The 21,564-nt window shown below is 40.0% G+C and overlaps 2 protein-coding genes and 1 long non-coding RNA gene across 12 annotated transcripts in view; 2 read left to right on the top strand and 1 right to left on the bottom strand.

The window, feature by feature from the left end:
* The window catches only part of KIF21A (kinesin family member 21A), an 88,045-nt gene extending 76,605 nt beyond the window's left edge, over positions 1-11,440 (top strand). For all 10 annotated transcript variants that reach the window (XM_064656281.1, XM_064656280.1, XM_064656284.1 and 7 more), the window contains 7 exons: positions 243-379; positions 2,357-2,537; positions 2,899-3,063; positions 3,733-3,850; positions 5,076-5,246; positions 8,114-8,313; positions 10,186-11,440. In XM_064656281.1, the coding sequence (XP_064512351.1) occupies positions 243-379; positions 2,357-2,537; positions 2,899-3,063; positions 3,733-3,850; positions 5,076-5,246; positions 8,114-8,313; positions 10,186-10,279 (1,066 nt within the window). In that variant the 3' untranslated portion in view covers positions 10,280-11,440. The remainder of the gene's footprint in view (positions 1-242; positions 380-2,356; positions 2,538-2,898; positions 3,064-3,732; positions 3,851-5,075; positions 5,247-8,113; positions 8,314-10,185) is intronic.
* A 135-nt stretch (positions 11,441-11,575) lies between these two features.
* LOC135414929 (sucrase-isomaltase, intestinal-like) overlaps positions 11,576-21,564 on the top strand; it is a 58,876-nt gene continuing 48,887 nt past the window's right edge. The window contains exons 1-4 of the mRNA XM_064656287.1: positions 11,576-12,864; positions 15,649-15,883; positions 16,330-16,432; positions 16,520-16,665. Coding sequence (XP_064512357.1) covers positions 12,744-12,864; positions 15,649-15,883; positions 16,330-16,432; positions 16,520-16,665 — 605 coding nt within the window. The 5' untranslated portion in view covers positions 11,576-12,743. The remainder of the gene's footprint in view (positions 12,865-15,648; positions 15,884-16,329; positions 16,433-16,519; positions 16,666-21,564) is intronic.
* Positions 15,134-16,284, bottom strand: LOC135414930 (uncharacterized). Its single transcript, XR_010430910.1, has 2 exons — positions 15,988-16,284; positions 15,134-15,533 (listed from the first exon to the last, which is right to left on the bottom strand). It is a non-coding gene; the product is annotated as an uncharacterized LOC135414930 (long non-coding RNA).

Here is a 21,564-nt window from a genome sequence, read left to right as displayed (position 1 = left end):
ATTCAGTATCTTGTCTTTTCATTTGTTTGTTTTTGTATGTGATTTCCTTTAAGTGGTAGTCCAGAGTTGACAGGTGGTGAACCTAAATAGTAAAAATCCTTGCGTAGTTTATGAAAGGCATTCAGCTGTTCTGCCCTCACATGTAAGAAAACTAGATTAATTTTTTTCCCCTACATGCAAGTAAATTAGTTTTATCTGTATCTGTTACTATGCCCAACTCACATTCTTTGTTTTTATTTTAGGGGGATAATTAACCCATTCCCTGCTTCAAAATGCATCCGATCATCCCCACTTCAGTGTATCTATACAGCTGAAGGACATACCAAGGCTGTGCTTTGTGTTGATGCAACTGATGATCTTCTCTTCACTGGATCTAAAGGTTAGGCAACCTCTGCTGCATACAGAGGCTGCTTGGACAAACTTGGTGTGTTGTGAAATTCTCAGTTTGTGCTTAGTGCTGTAAACACTGGAAAATTGTAAGGGTCCATTTCTGAAGAAGGATTTACAGTAGTTATCTACAGGTTTTTAATTCCAGTGTGTAGTATTTGGCTGCTTATTTGTAGTGGAAAACTACAAAAGGAGTAACATTAACATTTGTTGAATGATATGATGGTGGGCAATGCAGGGTAATAGCTTCAGGGTAGGGGTAGAGGTGCGAATTAGCATAGTTTTGCCTGTACTGCACAGAGATTGAATAGAGTCCTCATGTCATAGTTGGTTCTTCGAGCCATCTTCTTCATCTAAAGGTATTTTCTGCTTCCTCTGTGCATCCTGTTGCCTGTCCTTTATGGTTGTAAGAGCTGTATGGCTGTTGGGGGAGAGCCCAGATTTTTAGTAGTCACTAAATTCCTTACTGGATAGTGCAATCACTCCGAACTTTTCAAACTGGTAAAAGCAGTGTTTTGAAGAAAACCTTCTAAAAAACAAACAAACAAAAAACCCCCCAAAAAATCAAACAACCCCCCCCCAAACAAACAAAAACCCCCAAAACAAAACACCACCACCACCCCCACTGCTAATATTCAGGTATGGTTTCTGTGGCTATTCTGTTTGCTGGCTGTTAAAAATACCAAGACACACCCTTTGAGCAAACCTTTGGTCTTGTAAGTTTTAAGCCAACATTTCAACATTTGTGCAAGTGTATACAAGTGCAAAAAGACATTTATTTAGATTTTGTAAATGTTGCTTAGTTAATTTCTTTTGAGATTTTTGAATTTGGTGTCTATGTGAGGAGAAGAAAAAAGCACTTTTAAAGATTTTATTCTAAAATTTTGGATTTGGGATTTTTTTTTTTAATATATGGATGCTTGCAGATGTTGCAAATATTTGCTTTTTTTTCTAGCTTCCCATACTTATGGAAGAATTTTTCCTATATATATTTTCGGAGGGCAGTTTGCAAAGTACACTTCTACTCAAGAGTGTAGACAGCTGTTAAATTAAATAAGGTTAAATATTTTGAAATAGTTGCTGAAGCAGAAAGTCTCAGCTCACTGACATCAGATAATACTTGCAGCCAGTGCCAAATTCAGAAATTCCAGTAAGCTCTTCTGTGCATTGCAGATATTTGGCTTGGTCTTGATAGTTGGTATTTTTAAAGGGGCTGACAGGTCTTGGTATACTTCCCTTCTTCATGCTCTTATAACTGTTGTCTATACATGAAGCTTTCTCTTCATCTTTCCAGTACTTATTTCAGTATAAATGTATGTCTAAAATGTATGGAGTCATGCAGACGTGCAACAAGGAGAGTTTTCTGTGCTCATGGTCAGTGTTGTAAATTTCTTGAAGACTTCTATTCATTTAGGAGTTTAGTACATAAAAGGTCGCAGCACTTAAATTCCTTTGCTCCTGAATGAAAACAGTGACTGAAGCACTTACAGTGGAATTTTCAGAGGTCCCTAAAATACTGAAGAGTTTAGATCACTTCTCACCTCTGTAGTTTTGTTGTGGCAGTCCGAACTCTGTCATACTAAGCCTCAAAACTCTTCCTGAACTACACTTTTGATGATGAATTCTTGAATTAAAAGCTTCATCTATCATCATCCACACCTTACAGCCTGTAAACTCTATTTTCACTTCCCTTTTAAAATTCTATGGGAGCTCATATGCAGATCTTGAATGCACATTTAATGATTAACCTTGCTTAATTTTGATAGTGATAGATGATGCCTATATGTATTCTGTTTTAATTTAGCTGTTTTTTGCAATGTCTACATAAACGGAGAAAAATGTATGAATGCGTGTACTTTTTTTTAAAATAACTGAGTTTAGGAAAACCATGGGATTTTTCTGTTTTGTTGGTTTGTTTTTTTTTTTTAAATTATTATTATTTTCCCCGTTTTTGTTTGTCTTTATTTAGATCGTACCTGTAAAGTCTGGAATCTGGTAACTGGACAAGAGATTATGTCTCTAGGGAGTCATCCAAATAATGTTGTTTCTATTAAATATTGCAACTACACTAGCCTGGTCTTCACAGTCTCAACCTCCTATATCAAGGTGTGGGACATCAGAGATTCTGCTAAGTGTATTCGGACATTGACGTAAGTATGCTAAACCTCAGATGCCAAGAGTTCAAACGAGTCTTAATTTTAGGTACATTTTATTATATTTATTCAATAGTGCAGTACAGTGTAATTTAAGTACACTGTCTGTTGGGAATGGAAGCTTGCTTTATGTGTTCAGGCTAAGTCGGTAATGGGGCACCAGTAACATATGGAAACAAAAAGCAATTTGCATTCATGCCTATAGTGTTTTATCAGATGTTCAGTATTTGTAACTGGCTTATGGCCTTTTTGCCCAGTGAAATAGGTTTGTTTTTAAACTGTGTACAAAGTGTGGAGAACAAAGTGTAGTATTTAGGGGTTTTTTTCTTTTTTTTTTCTCACTCCTCTCTGTACTCAGGTCTTCAGGCCAAGCAATGCCTGCTGATGTGTGTTCAGGAAGTACTAACAGAACAGTTGCTATCCCAGCTGGAGAGAACCAGATCAACCAAATTGCACTAAATCCAACTGGCACATTCCTCTATGCAGCTGCTGGAAACTCAGTGAGGATGTGGGACCTGAAAAGGTACTGAACACCAGCCGAAGAGAATGTTCTTTAGGTCATTACATGTGCATAGAAAGCAAAGTCATGCATACAAAATGGTCAATGAAGTGTCTCTTCTTTAGTGTAGATTTATGGTAGTGTCCATAACCTGGCTAATCCATGCTGTGATGGTCACTGAGATAATGATTTTCTCATGTGTTAAGGTTGTGGTGAATTGTTTCAGGAAAAATGACTGGAAAAACAAAAGGTTTTGTTTGATAGGCACTATAAAACACACTCTTTTAAGGTGACTGTGTGAATCCTGACCAGTAATTGTTGATAAGATGATGAAAGCCAATAGACGTAATGTAATATGGGACTATGATTGCTGCACTGTAAGAGCACTTTTCCAAACAGAACCTGCACCCAAAGAGTGCGTTCAAAATACAGAAAATACTTAGGAGGGGACTGATTTGTCTTTACTTTCAAATTTTTTAATTCTTATTTTACATAAATAGAAGTTTTTGTTGCATTTAGCATAGATTTAACATTTACCTATGGATATGAACAATAGAGTATATGTAAAATGTAGGATGAGTAGTGCAGATGTAGGGAAAAATAAAAAGATCTGTTCTGTCAGAAACTGTGTGGTAGACCGTATTGGATATATAAAAAATTAACAAATCCTTATTTCTTCCCTTATCCTTGAAGATTTCAGTCTACAGGAAAGCTAACTGGTCACCAGGGTCCTGTTATGTGCCTTACTGTTGATCGAATTTCCAATGGACAGGATCTTATTGTCACTGGTTCAAAGGATCATTATATAAAGGTAAACCATTAGTATTTGCTTATTTATTTTAACTCTTCACATTAGCATGGGATGGTGGAGGCTTCAGCAAAAGTGACTTACATCTCCATATTTGAAATGTAATAGCCAAGATGGAAATTATTTCACCAGTCATGGATCATGAATAATGTTCAGTCTTGGGACTTTATGATCTTTAAGGTCCCTTCCAACCCCTTAACATGGTATGATTCTATGATTCGCTGCATGGGTAGGTCTGCTGGGAATAGTAGGTCTGGCCACAGATACTGCCATCCCCTGCCACTGAAAACTACTGTCTTGTCTTCTGAGTCAGTCATATTAGTCACCTCTGTCTAAATGCCTGATTTTTCTGGTTTATTGTTGAATTTTTTGTTACAGTTGAAACGATGCATGTTAATTAAATGTAGTAACTTTTAAAATACCTTTAACTCACAAGGTATTACTTTACACTACCAACTCTCCCTTTTTTACTATCAAGCTTGTTCATTCTAAAAGGCCAATAAAGAACAAATAATAGGGGATGAAGTCTGACATTTGCTTGTGAAACAGAGGTAGTGGTTTAAAAAGTTACGGCTCATCTGTTCCTTTTCAGCTCAGTCCCACTGGGTGAGTCCTGGCTCCCTACAATGCAAAATGAAACAGCATTGATTTCACTGCTGCTCTTGGGACAAAGACCTGATGGGATTGATTATGCCTTAAATTGTTAAAACAACCTGACTTAAAGAATCTAAGACCCTATTCTTGGAGCACAAGCCAGGAGAGGGGTGTGTCTAGTCCGTGAAAAGCATCAGCATGTAATGGAATGTAACCCTTACCAAAACAACTTATCCAGAAAAATATATTAATGCTTCTTCCTGAAGCTGCCTGTGCGATTCTTCCAGCATGAATCATGTTTCCCAAACTCACTCATGAACTTTGTTTCTCTAGTCCATCACACAGTGTACATAGAGGCCCTTCGTATGAAGCTACTGTGTGTATCATATTCAAGTAGTAGTATTTCTTCCCAGAGCAGTCTTCTCTGAAGTCAGTGAAGCATTCCTGATTTAGACAAGAGGTGGAAAAAGAGAAAGGAGTGGTTCTGGTAGATAATTCTGTGAAATATACATCGTGATACAGTGGTCTGTAATAAGACTTCCTGAGTTTTTTCCCTGAAGTTATTTGCTGCATGACTTTCGAGCACGTTAGATGGCAGAAAATTTCACATAACATACTGTGTTATTTATTTTAGATGTTTGATGTGACTGAAGGGGCTCTTGGAAGTGTAAGTCCTACACACAATTTTGAACCTCCTCATTATGATGGCATTGAAGCACTTGCTATTATGGGTGACAACCTTTTTAGTGGATCCAGAGATAATGGAATTAAGAAATGGGATTTGTCTCAAAAAGACCTTCTTCAGGTAATGGAAAAAATCATGCAGCTACTGCGACGGTCATGCTGTAGAACAGTTTTCAGGCTGTGTAAGTGTTCAGGCTCATACAATGACTATTCATGTAGACACTGATGTTTTTAACGGGGAAGGCATAGAGCACTGACTAGGAAAGAAATCAATAATGTACTTGATCTTTACACTAGGAACGCAGTTGCTTTTCTCTTCTGTGTATGTAGCGTCAGGAAATTCTGGTGAAGTGATTATTCTTCTATTTTAGCTCTGAGTGTGTGGGGGTTGTTTTTCTGCTTCAGAATGAAGGCAGCACTTGACTCATCAGTGGCTGGAACTATTGGATATCATCCTTGTCATTAGTAAATTTTGGACTGGGAACTCATTAATGAGAACCAATGCTTTAGATCAAACTAGAGAATATTTTCTTGTGAAGAGGGTTTATAACCTACCTCGCTCCACCCAGTCTTACCCCTTAGATCTCCATTCATCTTGCATACAATGCATATGTTATGTAATGTATACAACACATTCATAATAATGTTTGCTGATAGAACACATTTGCTGTATGTTTTTTCTTATGTAAACAAAAAAAAATAAGGGAGAGGGGTGCAAAAGGACCTCAAATCCAGGGGATTTGCAGTTTGTTTGGCATGAAGAACTTTGATTTTTGGCTACTTGATATAAGCTGGTCTGTTCTTTTAGGTCCTATGAGAGGTTGTTGAGGTACAGATATGATTGTTTAACTTGAGACTATGAGAACTGGAAGGCAGAAAAACAAATACCAGAAAAGAGTGCTGTTTTTGTAAAATCTGTTTAGATACCAATCATCTAATGATTTTGGGGGTGAGGAGGAACATGTCTTTTATCTACATTTAATGTGCAGACTGATAGCAAGGAAACTAATAGAATTTTAAAGTTTTGGAACGTGAAAAACTAATGGACTGGTCATCTTAAGAAGAAAATTTCAATATGGACATACTTAGTATTCCATAAATACACAAACTTTCTTGACCTTCTTTCAAAATTGTCCAATTGGGTGCCAGTTCCTTTTCAGAATAATACGAAGACTTCACAGTTAAAATAAGAATTCATAAATGCAGCTTTTTACAGACAATTTTCTCTTGGCCATATTGGGACATCTACCCTCGTATCTTTCTGTCCAGAGGAATGTACTAAGCAGCTTATACCAAAACCACAGGAACAGGAAAGATCTTGTATTCTCAGAATGACTTCATTAAAGTTGTAAGAAGTGTTTTTGCTCTTGCATTTTAGGCTCATTAAAATATTACGAATATGCATTTTTGCTGTTGCAATTAATTTAACATCAGACAGAATATGGAACCAGGGGTGAAGTACTATGTAAATTGGACTAATTATATTCCTTTTCTTATTTTCCTTGTGGTATACGTGCATTTCATAATTTATATACTTGGTGTCCCCCTGTTTGTTCTGTTGGTTTTAAAAGTAGAACTTGATAAAAATTATCTCACACTTCCTTCTTCCTTTTTATTTCTATAAAATGCTGTATATGTTTCAAGGAGGTAAGACCAAAGCCTTTGACAAACTATAAATAATTTTTATTCACTGTCGTTTTTAGAAAATGTAGGGAAGTGCTGTTACTTCTGCTAATCATGTGGTAATTCAGGGTGGAAGGACGCACTGGAGGTCACAGTGTGAAGTTGGCCTGCTGGTCCAAGCAAGGCCAACTTTGTAGTTAGATCTGGTTTCTCAAGGCCTTGCCCAGCTGAGTTTTCAAAATCTCCAAGGTCACAGGTTGAACTTTCTTAATCTACTTTCTTAATCACTCTTCTTAATCTACCAAGCAACCAAAACCTGAAACAGCTTAGTTGCTTTACAGTATAAATGCTAAGTTGCATCAGAGGTCCTAGTTTGGCATATACAGGTTAAACAGATCTGATCTTCTGTAATTGATGAAAATCACTTAACAAGTATGCTATTCAAAAGAATTCGCAGACCATTTACTTCAACTTGGTGTTATACATCCCAAGCCACGAAACCTTGCTGTGACAAAACTAAGATTTATAAGAACCTCTCCCCCTCCCAGTTTCATGAAGTGCTGCAGAACAAGACTATCAATGTTGTGGTAACAGTCTATATTATAGATGAAACACCAAGATGATCCGAGAAGGCTGAGAGGACTCCATAATATGAGAAATGCAGCAAAGTAAAGGAGTTCCTACCAAACTGAACTGCAGAAGAGCTCCTCTTGGTCCCCCTAAAAGACAGAAGACTTGGGCTATTACTTCCCTACTATTGGTACCAAAAGGATGCTGTTCTCAATTGGTCTGTGAAGCATTTTGCTTTCTGAATTGGAAGTAAAATGCTACTGCCCTTCCTCAATAAAGAATTAATGCATTTTGTTAAGTGCAACATCACAAAATCAATTTATAATGTGTAATGAGAGAAGAAGAAAGGAAGATAGCAAATACAGAAACAGTTTCTGTCTTCCTGTTATATTTTTAAGCAATATTTTGGATTTTATTTTTACGTGTTTTATAGCAGTTTCACGGACAGACTTGAAACATATACAGAGGCCATATGTTTGAAAATGCATTCCAATATGCATTTTAAAATATGCAGGTTTATCATTATCCTAAACTGATTTCTGTTCCACATTAGGTCAGTCGTATTTTGGATTTTCTTCTTGTTTTGCAGTACTATTTCACAAAAAAGAAACAAACTCATGGTATAGAAGTAGCCTTATGGAAGTTATCACCCTCCTTGCTCTAAAGATGGAGGATCCATAGGGCTGGGATACACCCAGAGTCATGTAGCAAAACTGCTGCAGGACAGGAGTCGGGCTTACTTTTCTGTTTGTTCCTCCAGAAGTTTTTGAGACTTGCCTGCCTTCTCTTTTTCAGCAAGTTCCTAATGCTCATAAGGACTGGGTATGTGCTCTTGGTCTCATACCTAGCGCTCCAGTTCTGCTCAGCGGCTGCAGAGGAGGCATCCTCAAGCTCTGGAATGTGGATACCTTTGCACCCATTGGGGAGATGAAGGGACACGACAGCCCCATAAATGCCATCTGCACCAACTCCAACCAGATTTTCACAGCAGCAGAGTGAGTTATTCTCCAAGAATCTTTCTTTTCCATCACTCCTGCTAAAATTCTGTACATGCAAATGCATTAGAACGTTTTCAGTTGTGTATGTCACTTCATAGCAAGGATCAAGAGAACCGTCCAGTCCATGCCCCTCAAAGCTAACAATTTATCACAGCCATCTCCAGAGTGGTGTGCATGCACTCAGGGGATGCACAACATGATCTAGTGGGGTGCTGGGAGAAATTCAGTATTCAGTAGTACATGTATATAATTTATAAATTAATAAATACACATGGCAACGTGGGCTCAAAAAATTTTAGTGGTAGGGGGTGCATGATCAAAAAGGTTTGGAGACCACTAACCTACAGCATGGCAGGGAGAATTTGACAATAGTTGGGAACTTTATCAGCTTGTCTGTAAGTTGGTCTGTGTCCTGTTGGGACTCATTCCTGACCTGTGCGGATTTTTCTAGAAGCCATGGTACGTGGTTGTTTTTTGGTTGGTTGGTTTTTAAGTGCTGACATATTAGCAGAAGCTTTGCAAGCCATCTTGCTGTCCTTTAAACTCTTTGATTTGAATATTTGTTTCCTCTGTAAAAGTGAGCAAATTGAGGACCTGAAACCTCAGGGGACTTGACCAAGAAAGAGCAAATTGTGGAAGCTTCTGGCCTTCTGAATTAAAAGCAGATCTTTCAGAATCATAACAGGATTTTAAAGTTGCCAAGTTGACCTTTTTGGTAGTCCATTTTTATGTTTAAGCACTAATAGGAGTAGAGATGTCAAAGCTTATGTCTCTGTTTGCCTAAAGATTATTAATAAGTTTAGAACATACATACATCTGAAATTTATTCTATTTTTGCTATAAAAAAAGAAAATTACAGCCTTTTGGCACTTCTAACAGTGTGCCTAAGGTCTATAAAACTTAGACTATTTCTGGCAATTTACAGTGAAATGAAAGCACGAGTCAGAAAACACTTAAAACTGTCACAAAGTCTGCTCTGCCTGCTGGCTTCTTTTGTGGGGGTTGCTAGTCACTCAATTTTTATGAGATTCATAACTTACCTTTCATGGAATAAATTGCTATTTGTTTTAAATTATGATAGTAGAGCTCTGTAACACATTCAATGTGATATTTCACTTACACATACTTTAAAATTGTGTAAATAGTGATTGTTTTCAAAAGTACAGAATTACAGATTGCCTCTCCTGGGCTTCTAAACACCAGCTCATGGTTTATGCTTTCCAGCCCCTCACGAAGGTGTTTGGGTTTGTGGGGGTTTTTTTGTGGAGGGAGTTAGGACTTCATGTTGTCTTGTGGTTCTGAGCTTTTTTTACTTTTTCCTATAATGGACTGACACCTCTTGTGTAAATGGAGCCTGTTTCAGGTTTGATATTACCTGTTGTAACATTTCACACTCTTTTAATGGCAGGAATTAGTTCTGTCCTATTGAGTCTGTCTCCCTAATTCTGTAGTACACTGGCTGTTTGCCTGTGGTCTGCTGAGTTGCAAATAGCTACATGATGGAAGCTCTTCTCTGATGTCTACCTGAACCTATTACCATTGCTTGTATTTTAGAAAATTAGGTAGTAGGAGAGTAGGATTTTACTTTCCTTAGACATAAATCTTTATACTTTCCTAGATGGTTAAAAGTAATAGCCAATGCTGTGATAAGGTTAGGGAATCTTAAATGTTGGACATCTTAGATTATAAAGTCTCCTGGAGGTGGAGTAACTCTTGCATACCCATTAAAGAAATGTTATTTTGCCAACAATACCTTTCTCATTAAGACACCCGAGCTTTTAAGGAAGCTTCCCCCTGCCCCTCTCTCCGGTATCTCTCCTTCCCCAGTTTGATTAAGTAGCACTAATATTGCTTTGTTTTGGTTTTCAGTGACCGGACTGTGAGGATCTGGAAAGCTCGAAATATAATAGATGGACAGATCTCAGATACAGGAGATGCAAGTGAAGATCTTGCCAGTAATTGAAATTATGGGTGTAAATGAATATATTGATCAATTTGAGGTGCACTCTATGCAGTTTGCTGCATGTTTATTAGGTAAACACTGATGATTGGAACAAACTGACAGTGCGTGAACTCTTCTACTAGACCTGCTGTCCTTAAAATATGTACTGTATTTAATAACCTCTTGGTAACACGCTCGTGTCTCAACAGTCACATATGTATCTCTATATATTATGGCTGAATTTGTGTGCATATGTAATACTTGCAGTTTAAATTAACTGGAATTCAGTCTTCTCTAATGACCATCTCAAAATTATAACCTGGAATATATAACAAAAGTGCTCTGCTGTATTTCACTCACAAGTATGATCAGCTGTTTTGCATTTTAGGGTAGCAGGGGAAGGATGGCGTCCCAGGAATCAGCCTGTGATTATGAGAGGCAGTTTCAAGATTCTAAAGGTCACTTACACTGTTGTTAGGAAAGTGGATTGAATAATAGATGGGAAGAAGCTGTTAATGATACATCTATCTGACATGGCTGTATCCTGCTAACAGCAAATGCCATATGATTTGTGTAATTTTAGCGTATAATCTGTGTTGACCAAAGTTGTGCAGCTGTGTATCTCTATGCTCAGGACTAGAACTCAAATACTCACAAATTGGTATGTTTTATTTGTGTTTTGCCTATGTTCTGCAATGACTAGCTGTTCTTAAGGTCATGACAAATATATCTTAATCTATTTTTCTTACGGATTTGTTTCTATCATCTCACATTTTCTTTTTTTAAAGCAAATTGTCTTTCCTTTTTATCTAATTTTATATGCTGCTAAATGTATTTTAAATACACTGTTTTGCAAACCTTGGCAGTTACTTTGAGAACTGAACCACGTGTATTGGAAAAAGCTATGTAAATAGATGGTTGTATAAAGAAAATATCCTATCTTGTGCCTGTATGACTTTTAAAGCTCTTGGAGCATGGATATTGAGGGAGGATGTATAATTTACCCAACTGCTCTGAATATTAATTTGTAAATTCTGCAAATTTTGAAGTTTTATGTAGATTCAGATACAGTGTTTGGATATTGAGGTTTTTTGGTTGTTTTGTTTTTATTTTTCAGAAATACCAGTCTGTAAATTATAGCTTGTGTAGGTAACACTTAAATAAAGATGTGAATGTGAACTACTTTTTTGCCTTTTTCATCATACTTCCTTATAAAAAATTCACTTCCCCTGCAGAAGTCTTCAACGTCAAAAGCACAATTTTACACAATGCAATAGAGTAGCTTGCTGAGTAATATAGCCCATAGGTTGTTCTGGTATCCCACATCTGTGTTCTCGTTGGCCATTATTTGTATTTTGATAGTACTGAGAAACCTACTGGGATTCCTTCACGCTAAGTACTGTACAGACTTAAAATGAAGCAGCTGGTTCCTGTTCCTATGAGATGACACTTCTTACCTTACTATGTATAATCTGTCAAACAAAGAAGTTTTGATGACTCTTACTATCTTGGAGGAATTATTTCTTTCTCTGCTCAGCTTGAAAGGAGATGAAAGTACTGCTTGTGATTTGTTTGTGAATTTATTCCAAGTTTTGGCAGAAATGGGTAATGAATGATATATATTGTTAAGAAACAATGTATAAGTTAGTTAAACATCAGCAATACCAGTTAGTGTTTGTCTGTCATGCTTTTTGGGCACTCAGAGGGTGTACACACAAATGATTTGGGTCTATATCACAACTTTGAGCAAAGTCCCAGTGGAGAGTGGATTTACACACAAGACTCAAGTGGCAGTCATTTTTGTGCCTGGTGGAGGGTCCCTGTTCCCCTTGGCCCAGTAGGTAAAACCCACCCATTGTGTTGTGCCAAACTACACAAATGATGGCAACAAAGTGGTGATCCCTAGTTTTAGGTCTGTCATCTGGAAACTCTGAGTAGTTGTGGGCTTTTTTAGTGTGTGTTTAAGATTCATATGAATATTGTATTTTCCAGCTAAACCAGGTCTTACCATAGAAAACAACTTTACTCTGAAAGCTCTTGCCATCAAGTAATTGGAAGAAAAATGTCATTTTGTAAAGGTCACAGTATCAAGTGTCTTGTTTTAATGGAGAATTCTTTGACTGTTTTTCTCCAAACATAATTTTTGCTGTAAAACCACATAAGAGACAAAAGATAATATGAAATCAGAAAAAGGTAAGCACTGGACTCTCATTGTCTGAAGATGCTTGTTTCAAAAAAAAAAAAGACGGTGGTCTCTGAAAAATTATCTAAGAAGTTATGGGAAAATCATGTTCTCTCTCAAAGCTGGAATTCAAAAGTTGAGCAAAGTTTGTGGACAAATTACTCACTACATCTTATCTGCTTAGACAACGTTCTTGAATACAGGCAAGGTCATATTCTTAAATACAGGCAAGGTCGTGTGTTACAATTAATCTCATGAAAGTTACGAACGTTGAGAAAATATTTGCAGTGTTTCTGATTGTGTATGGGAAACAGTGCTTATTGTGCCCCTGCCTTGTATAAAAGGCTCAAGGCTGCCTGCAGAAGTCCTCCTTCGACCATGGCAAGCATGAGGAGCCCGTGTTTCTTGGCCATTGTACTCGCAGGTAAATATATGGCACTTGTATTTTGTCATAGGCTTCAAAAGCAAATATACATGTGGTAGCGACAAAAGAGCCATTAGAGGAGGTGATCATGTTCCATGTAAAAGGAGATAACAGGCATGGCACTGACTCCACGTGAGGTGACTGTGGGAGGACAATAGAGCTGGCTTGTTTAGAAACATACCCCAGTCCTACAGTGTATTCAGCTCTTGGGCACCAGCACAGGCACACGGGACTCAGTGGGATCATTCAGCTCCTGAAAGTGACCCATTGCTTTCCTAGTGTGTTTTCTCTGATTTTACCCCAGCATACCAGAGGTTAATTTGGTCCAGAGTCTAATAAAGGGAGAATACATATTACTGTGTTGATAGAGGAGGGAACCTGAAGCAAATGCCTTTGAAACATATGGATGAACCCAAAATATAAAGACTAATGCTGTTAAATTAAAAACCATGTGGTAATACTTTAATTCCTTCCTTATACCTTAATTTTAATCTTAATTTTGCAAAATTCAAGGTTTTTAAAAATCAATGAGGATAGTTTTTCATGTATATCTTTTCAACCACCTTGCTTTAGCTTCTGTTCCCATGGAAATTATTGTGGAAAAGCAGCAAGTCGCCATAACTGTTTCTATATATTCAACTGCTTGTTTGGATTTCATCTCTTATGTACGTTTACAGACATGGGCCATAAATACAGTGAAAATTATGCAGAAATTTTTTTAATTATTTTAAAAAGTAGGGAAGGAAAATTACATCTTCCCAGTTGCTACTACCACATTTGTACTACAATAGAAGTAAATCCAGGAACAAGAGATGAATGAGATTGCAGCCTTGTTCAGCTGCTTACACCTGCAAGTGTTGGTTTTTAAAATTTCCTGGAAAATGTAAACTTTGCATTAATGGGAGAAAAAAAAACATAAAGAAACTTTCTGGCTTCTGCTGGGGCAATATTTTTTCCCTTGAACTAGTTTTGCATTCACAATATCCTTCATAAGAAGTATTTTGAAAGTATTTTACTATACAAATGAGTTCATAAAAGTCTCCCACAAACCTATGCTATGTAAAATGAATGCCACATTAATAATCTGCTGTACTATGTTCAGTCATACTCTTTGATTTCAGCAATGAAAACGCTGATGCTGCATTTGACTCCCATTAAAAAACACACCCCAAAGTAAAATGAGATGTCATGGGTTTAGTTTATTTTGTGCTCCAAGAAGAAATAATTTAGGGATTGCAGAAGGATGCTCATAGTCCTATTATGCTTTAGGTGAAAAAGAGGATCAGAATTTAGAGCTTTCCTATGTGACAGATCATGAGAGGTGAATACTGGACAGAGAGCAGTCAGCCTGTGGGACATCACTCTCTGCCCCAGAAAACAGAAGTGGAAGGCAGTCCTGCCTGCCAAGCAGCTGGCAAAGGTTTTCAGCCAGATAATTCCTGTTAATTCCTGCCTTTAGAGGAGGATATGAGGTGCTGTGGCAGCGAGTAGCAAGCTCTGCTGAGCATCCTGAGAGCATCAGACCTGTGTGTCAGATGTTCTCATATAGAAGGGAGGATGAGAGTTTTCTCAAAAGAAAAATGTAGATGGCACTCAGCTCCTGCTTTTCAGCATTCTCATCCCCCACTTGGAAATCAACTCTGGCATTGCAGCATGATGGCATTCTCTAGTGAATCTACTAGATTTATTCTGTAAATTTTTCCAGTATGTATAATTATTGCTTGTGCACATCTGCTTGTAAAGTTCATTCTATGGAGAAGCCCAGACTGCATCAGCAATCACGTTTTAGGCTTTCAAGCACTCAGCAGTCCACATGAAAGAAAAATTAAAGCAAAGGTGTTAGTCATTTTATATCAAAGAGCAATTATTGTTCAAGTAGATTTAATCTTTAAATATTGCCGTAATGACTAAAATGACATAATTAGCATCAAAATAAGTATGCTGCCTGAAGTATGCCTGCTCGCTCTCAGAATATTTGCTAACAGTGGTTTGTCAGCATGGCAGAGAGCTGGTCTTGTCCCTCTGCTCTTGAGAGGCTCACAATGTGCAGAGGAACTACAGGACTTGACCTTCAGCTGTAAAAAAGAAAATATTTAGCACCTTACTAAGGTTTTTTTTCAGGATGATTCTGCGAGTGACTAATATATGCTTTTTCTTTTACTGCTGGCATCTCCCCTTTACTTGTAACCCTACTGTATCAATGCAAACTACTAATACTACGTGTATATCATAGTCCTATGATATAGAAAAGAAACCCAATACAAACATATATATAATCAGTATTTTCTATTTATATCATACAAGTACATGTTGATATCACATATTTGTATCTCTAAAGATAGATACCCTCTGTGTATAACACGAGAATAAATAAACAGAAAATATAACATTTTAATTTCAATAGCAGTCCTCGCCAAAGCATCCCTCCTGTTCAGCCAGCCTGCAGAGTTGCTCTCACCCCTCACCAGGAGCTTCATTACCCTGCTATTTAACTTTCCAGGAGTATTTCAAGCAAGTCGTGCTTTAGCTGAGCACAAGCAGCTTTGAGAGCTGAATAATACAGACCCACTGCCTCAGCTTGTAAAAGAAAGTGGCTGTTGCTCTTGCTCTGTCACGAGCAGGCTGCTCTGCTGCCATCTTAGTCGTCCAAGGGACCATGGGTGTTGACCCTAAAACAGGGAAAAAAAGCACATAAAAAACAAACAAACTGAAGAAGTTTGTATTGTTGCGGGGTTTTTTTTAACGTGGTTCTGTGCTGCTCTGACTGTCTTTCCCTGTGCCCAGCCCTAGGCGGGTGCCTTGGCTCCAGCCAGGATGCGCAGTGCCCTGGGGCCGTTGCAGTGCAGAAGCGCATCGACTGCCACCCCCAGCCGGGCGCGTCCCAGGAGGCCTGTGAGGCGCGGGGCTGCACCTGGTGCAGCACCGATGTGCCCAACGCTCCCTGGTGCTTCTTCCCTGAGGACAGTCCCTACGGCTACTCCCGGGCTGGGAACATCGAGAAGACAGACAAAGGCTGGAGGTGAGTGTGTGTGGCTCCTCAGGTGCTGCCGGCTGGCACTGCCCCACCGCTGCCGCCCTGGGGGCTCTCGCTGAAGACCTCCCCCAAGCTGCTCCGATACTCACGCTCAGCTTGTGATAAGGAGGGTAATGGGCACGTTTCCCTGTGCATATGCCATGGAACTGGGGCTCTGGGCTCTCACCACACCACTGGTGAGGAAGTCAGGCAGGGGCACAGGCTGGTCCCTCCCACCCTGGTAGCTGTGTCCCAGGAGACTCTGCGGTCTCCTTGCTTTGGTGGCACCTATTTTATCCATTAACATCAAGGACAGCGTAGGCTGACCTCAGGAATAATTTCTCTTGACAATGAAATAATGATTTATTTTGAAAGAGCTGACAGAATAGCTGGGTTGTTCCCCCAGCTCTCCCCAGGGTGGTCTCAGCCAGTGATCAATGTTTCCACTCCAGGGTCACACTGAACAAACGCCAGTCCTTGTCCCTGTTTGGAAATGACATTTCCCCGATCGTCTTGGAAGCGGAGTTCCAGACAAAGGACAGACTCCGGTTCAGGGTGAGCATTTGAGGGGTTGGAATAATTTAACCAAAGCAATGCACACTGAGTAGTGAGTTAACCTGCTCCCTCCTCACCTTGCTTTAGCTCTATGACCCCAACAAGCAGAGGTTTGAAGTCCCGCTCAAGATCGATGGTCCCGGGGTTACCGCCGAGGAAGCCACCTATGAGGTGGAATTCTCGGAGGACTCCACACACTTCACAGTCAAGAGGAAAAGCACTGGCACCGTGCTGTGAGTACTAGAGGTGATTCATGTTGCTTTTTGTAGAAATTAGGTGTCATGGGGCAAGCACTGTTTCCTCACACCCTAGTGCTTGGGTCTGTGAGACAAAGGGGTCAAAAGCAAACTGGATGTGTTATAAATGCAGATTTATGCCTTGTCCCTGAAGGACATTCATTATTAATAGGAGTATGTGCCTGCATAACAATCATCTACATATATGTATAAAAGGATATTCAACAAGTCAAATACTTTTAAGGCTACGATATCATGGCTTGGGAAGCTGGTAGACTCAACTCATCAAAGCACTGAACTATGATTTCTGAAATTTGAGGTGTCAGGAGTTGAGCTTTAAATCTCCTGATTCTCTCCAATAGGCAAGTCTAGGTAACTAAACCTCAAAGCCACAGAGGCCATAAGCCTCTAACTTCCACTGATGTCAGTGAATGGCATTGTCCCTCTGCAAAAATATCATTTGTATTCTCAAGTTGGTACTGTAAGTTTAACTTCAGCAAAAGCTCCCCTCACTAACAAATGTCAACAGGTGTCATAATATCCCCTTCCATCAACATATCTATAGTGTGTAATGCTACTTAGGAAGAGAGTCCCAGTCAAGGTGCACTCCTGCCAGCTGCTTTTGGGAATGGTACAACGAGCAGTGTAAGGATGGCTTAATATGAGTGATGTAAATAAGACAATACAGCCTCTAGAATGGTCTGCAGATGGAACTGCCATGCTGGGTTTTTAATGAGCTGACCATCCTTTTAAGTTACAGTCTCGTGGCATCTCCTTATACATGACATAGTCAATTCTGTAAAGTTTTCTTTTTGCAAGCTATTGTAAATGAATGTATTATGCATTACTCCAATAACAAAAATAATTTAATTTCTCATTAGACTTAACAGTTCTGTGTAAACAGTGGACTAATGTTAAAGGCCCAGTTTTCTTCTCCTCATAATAAGAGGTTTCTGTAAAGGCTTATTAATTGGAATGCTGAGGTGAATGCAAGAGGCAGAGGAGCACAAGTTGGTCCCCACTGAGCAGGTTTCCAGGGGGGCACATTCACTGGCCTGCCATGGGCCCAGGGAAGCCTCTTCCATAGCCCTGGCAGTGGGGCACCTCTTGTCCCCCAAAGCCAGGGCTCAGCAGTGGCACAGGTGTGGGGTGCAGCAGTGCTGTGCTGCAGAGCCTGGGGAGGCAGAGGGCAGCCTTGGTTAGCAGCATCTGTGCAGCACTTGGCAGCAATGCTCCGCTCTCAAACATCCCCATGGGAAATCATACACTGCCTTCAGGCAGCTAAAAGAGTGCTCCTGAAAGCCAGATGACCCCCAAAAGAGGAAATTGTGGGTGAATATAATGCACAGTTAATAGGCTTTATCCTGCAAACAATAGCAGGGCTGCTACCAAAAGATTCTCTTCAGGAGAGACACGGGATTTTGCATATATATGTTGCTGGAAATTTTTATTTCATGTGAAATGGCACAGCAAATACTATAGACTGAAGGATCCTGCGGGGGAACCATTCCCCTCGCAGCTGAATCATATTTAGAGTTATATTCCCTGTCTGAGTAGCAAAAATGCTTTCCTTTCATTTGCTTGCCTGTCCATCCTGTCAGAGTGAGGGAATGCAAGTGCTCAGGGATAGCTCCACAGCCTATCTTAGAGGGATTTGCAACCTACTTAGCCACCAGAAGTGCTGTGCAGATGGAAACCTTTCAAAACAGGAAAGCAGGTTATATATTCTGGCCTAAAAGCCATGGCTGGCTGCATTTGCTTCACTGTGGAGGATGAACCTTCAGCAAGCAGCGTTATAGGAGCATCACCATCAGTGGCTGCACTTGGCTGGCTGGGTCCAGAGGAGCACGGTGGCATATGGCTTGTTAAGTACATTTTCATGTTAGTTCAACCTGCCCAAAGGCAGGTTTGTATGCTAAAACCCAAATCTTTTCCTCTGGGCTCCCTCCAGCCTGCCTGGGCCATGCACCAAGACGCACAGCTGGTGGTCTCTGTGGCCACACCAGGTTAGAGCAAGTGCTCCTGAGAAACAGGCAATTGCCTAACACCTGGAGAGACTTCAGCCTGCTATTTTAAGATGTGAATGGCGATGGCCTTGCTGTCTCAATGAACAGCTGAATCAATCATATGCACACAAATACTGCTTAGAACAGTTGATGTGGGCAAATAAAGCCTCTTCAACAGGTGCTGCAGTTGCACTCCCCAGGTGTGAGTGGATAATAATTTGTGTCTGCACCAAGTCAGGTAGGAGTGCTCTGCTGGACCTTTTAACATCCCTGAGGAACTCTTTCTCATCCTAAAGCAATCCCAAATCCTCAGATATCTGTTTTACGTGATGCTTCTTATCCCTTGCTAGCAGCTCCACACTGCTGGATGATGAACCCCCCCGAAAAGCCTAAATTCCCTCATGATCCCCAGTGTGCTCTGGCCCAGATGACAGTCCACCTGGGGACAGAGCAGTCTGTCCCAAGTAGAAACATGGGTTTGGGCTGTGCTTTCAAAGTCCATGTCTGTATTTCCCTACTCCCCTTTCCATGGTGCAGTCTGTCCTGACATCCCTGTCTTTGTGCTGAAGGATTTGAAGCACTGGGGTAGCTGATGGCAGGCTCCTGTCTGTCAGCTTGATAGAAAACCCCATCTCTGCTCTACCACTCATGTACACAAAGCCTCCTCCTCGTGAGGAATGATTTAATTCCACATTGGAAATGCTAAAGGGAAGAGGCAGAGAAGGCTTTTTAGTATTCCTGAATGTGCTTTACTTGCTGCACACGAGGAGACTTTGCCATAGCTGAGCTACCCAAGGAGGGCAGGACAAACTTAGAGCTCCTTGTAATCACAATAACAGGAGAGAGGAATAAATTATGTGAGGGGAGAGACATTAACAGCTGATTGCAAACCTCATGCAGAGCCAGGAGCAAGAATAAAAGGCCAAGTCCTGCTATATTTTCAGCTTGCTCCAAGATAATCAAGTGACAGCCACTGCTTCACCTGCATGGGGCGAGAATTAGACAGGGTCAGGTAGGGAGATGATCCAGGTGCTGCTGGGGCTTCCAGAACCAGGACCTCTTGGGCTGTCTCCCCTTCTGCTCCCAGTAATGCCTCCTTCTTACCTTTTTCCTTCTCTCCCAGTGCTGTTCTGTTCTCTGTCCCATCCCACCTTCCCTGCTCCTGCTCCTGCTCCTCTTCTTTACCCTCTCCAATGCTCCTGCTGCTTCACTGGTAGCCAGGGAACATCCTTTTCTGTGCCAGTAGCTCTCCAAAGCCATGTGGATGAAGAGGTGTCATGTCCATGCATTCACTGGCGAGGTGCTAAGAGGCTCAGATGAGACTCAGGGGCAGACAAAGCTCCCACTCCCATCCAATGTCAGGTATTTTCTGTTTTTTTCTGGGGAAAACTAGAAACCTGAATCTGATTTAAGGTTGCAAGTTACAGTTCTGAACCATGAGAGAGAGGGACTGGGGACTGAGTCTCCTGTCCCAGAGGTGAGGCTACCAAACTAACATCTTTGTGGGACAGCAGAGGCTGCAGGGAGCCCCTCCCCACTCCCATCATAGTTGGAAAATAACTGTTTTGGTAAACTGGTGTGATCAATGGCAAAACACTTTGTCAAGAGATTGCTTTAGTTTAGCAAATCCTTGCTCACAATATCCTAGTTGATCTTGCAGCTCTAACAGGAAACTCTCCTATTGTCAGCCAGGTTTATTGTTTACAGTAGTAAAAACAGGAGAGAAAATACTGTGTTGTAGTAAGGCAGAGAGAGAACTAAACAACCTCTGTGTTGTTTTGTAGCACATGCACTCAGGTTAAGTGCTGTTCTCCTTCCTGCTCCTGCCACACTAACAACAGCAACCACTGGAGGAGGTAGTATCAAGAGTGAGCATGAACGCTTCAAGAAAGCATACACTTCCTCAAGAACAGAGAGTAAAAGACTGGGAACTGTTTGCCCTAAGACAGTGATAAATAACAAATCGTTTTGCAGTGTGTGATTACTCTGTGGGACTCGTTGCCCCAGGGTAGCACTGACATGGGAGGCTTAGCAGGATACACATTCACGCACAATAAAACATCATCTGTAGGGAAAAAAAGCAAAACAACCCAAACTATTTTTGACTCCATGTTTCACAACATCATTTAATCCTATGAAAACAGCCAGAAACTTCCTCCATAAGCAGATTATTGCAAGACTGGCTCTGAGTGACATCTTATGCCTTCCTTTGTGATATCAGGCCTGGGCCATTGTTGGAGACAGGCTGCAGAGGGACAAACTACTGATTTGATTCTCCACTTTAATATCCTGACTTTTCCTTCATGATGTCATACAAATAATGGAAGGCAGAACATTTTTTTCCAAACCAGATATGGGCTACTTTCTCTCTATTAAGAGTTCGGAATACCTTGTTTGCTATCATTTGGGAATATATGGCACAAATAACCAAAATCTAATCAAGATTTTCCCTAATTTCCAAAAAGGCTGCTGCAGAGTTCAGCTGCCTTTTTTATTGATTGTGATAGTAAGCACAGACGCCACTTACCATGAAGACATTTTTACATAGGCAAGGCTATTAGAATGATTTATAAAGCTATTGTCTTAAACTGCAGTTTTGCTGAAGGCCACAGGAGCAAATTGTATGCATCATGGGTAGCTTGGGTTTGTTCCTAGTTTGTAAGAGCTATTATTTTAGTAATCTAATCATTAAGATTTATGTTACATAGGCAAGAAGTATTGTAGGGCTATCACTTATCCAAGTGTTTTTCAGAAGAGAAATAAAGCATTATATATCCAGCCACTTATAGGACATCCTGATATCACAACAATGAATACAGTAGAAGTAGAGCAGAACTGCGTCAATAGCTGTAAATATACCCTGCCGTTCTTCTTTTAAAAAATGTCATGT

This window comes from Pseudopipra pipra, chromosome 5 (genome assembly GCF_036250125.1).
Source record: "Pseudopipra pipra isolate bDixPip1 chromosome 5, bDixPip1.hap1, whole genome shotgun sequence".
In the NCBI taxonomy this organism is placed as follows: Eukaryota; Metazoa; Chordata; class Aves; order Passeriformes; family Pipridae; genus Pseudopipra; species Pseudopipra pipra.
The sequence above is the reverse complement of the archived record's forward strand: the minus strand, read 5'-3'. Positions and strand labels throughout refer to the sequence as shown.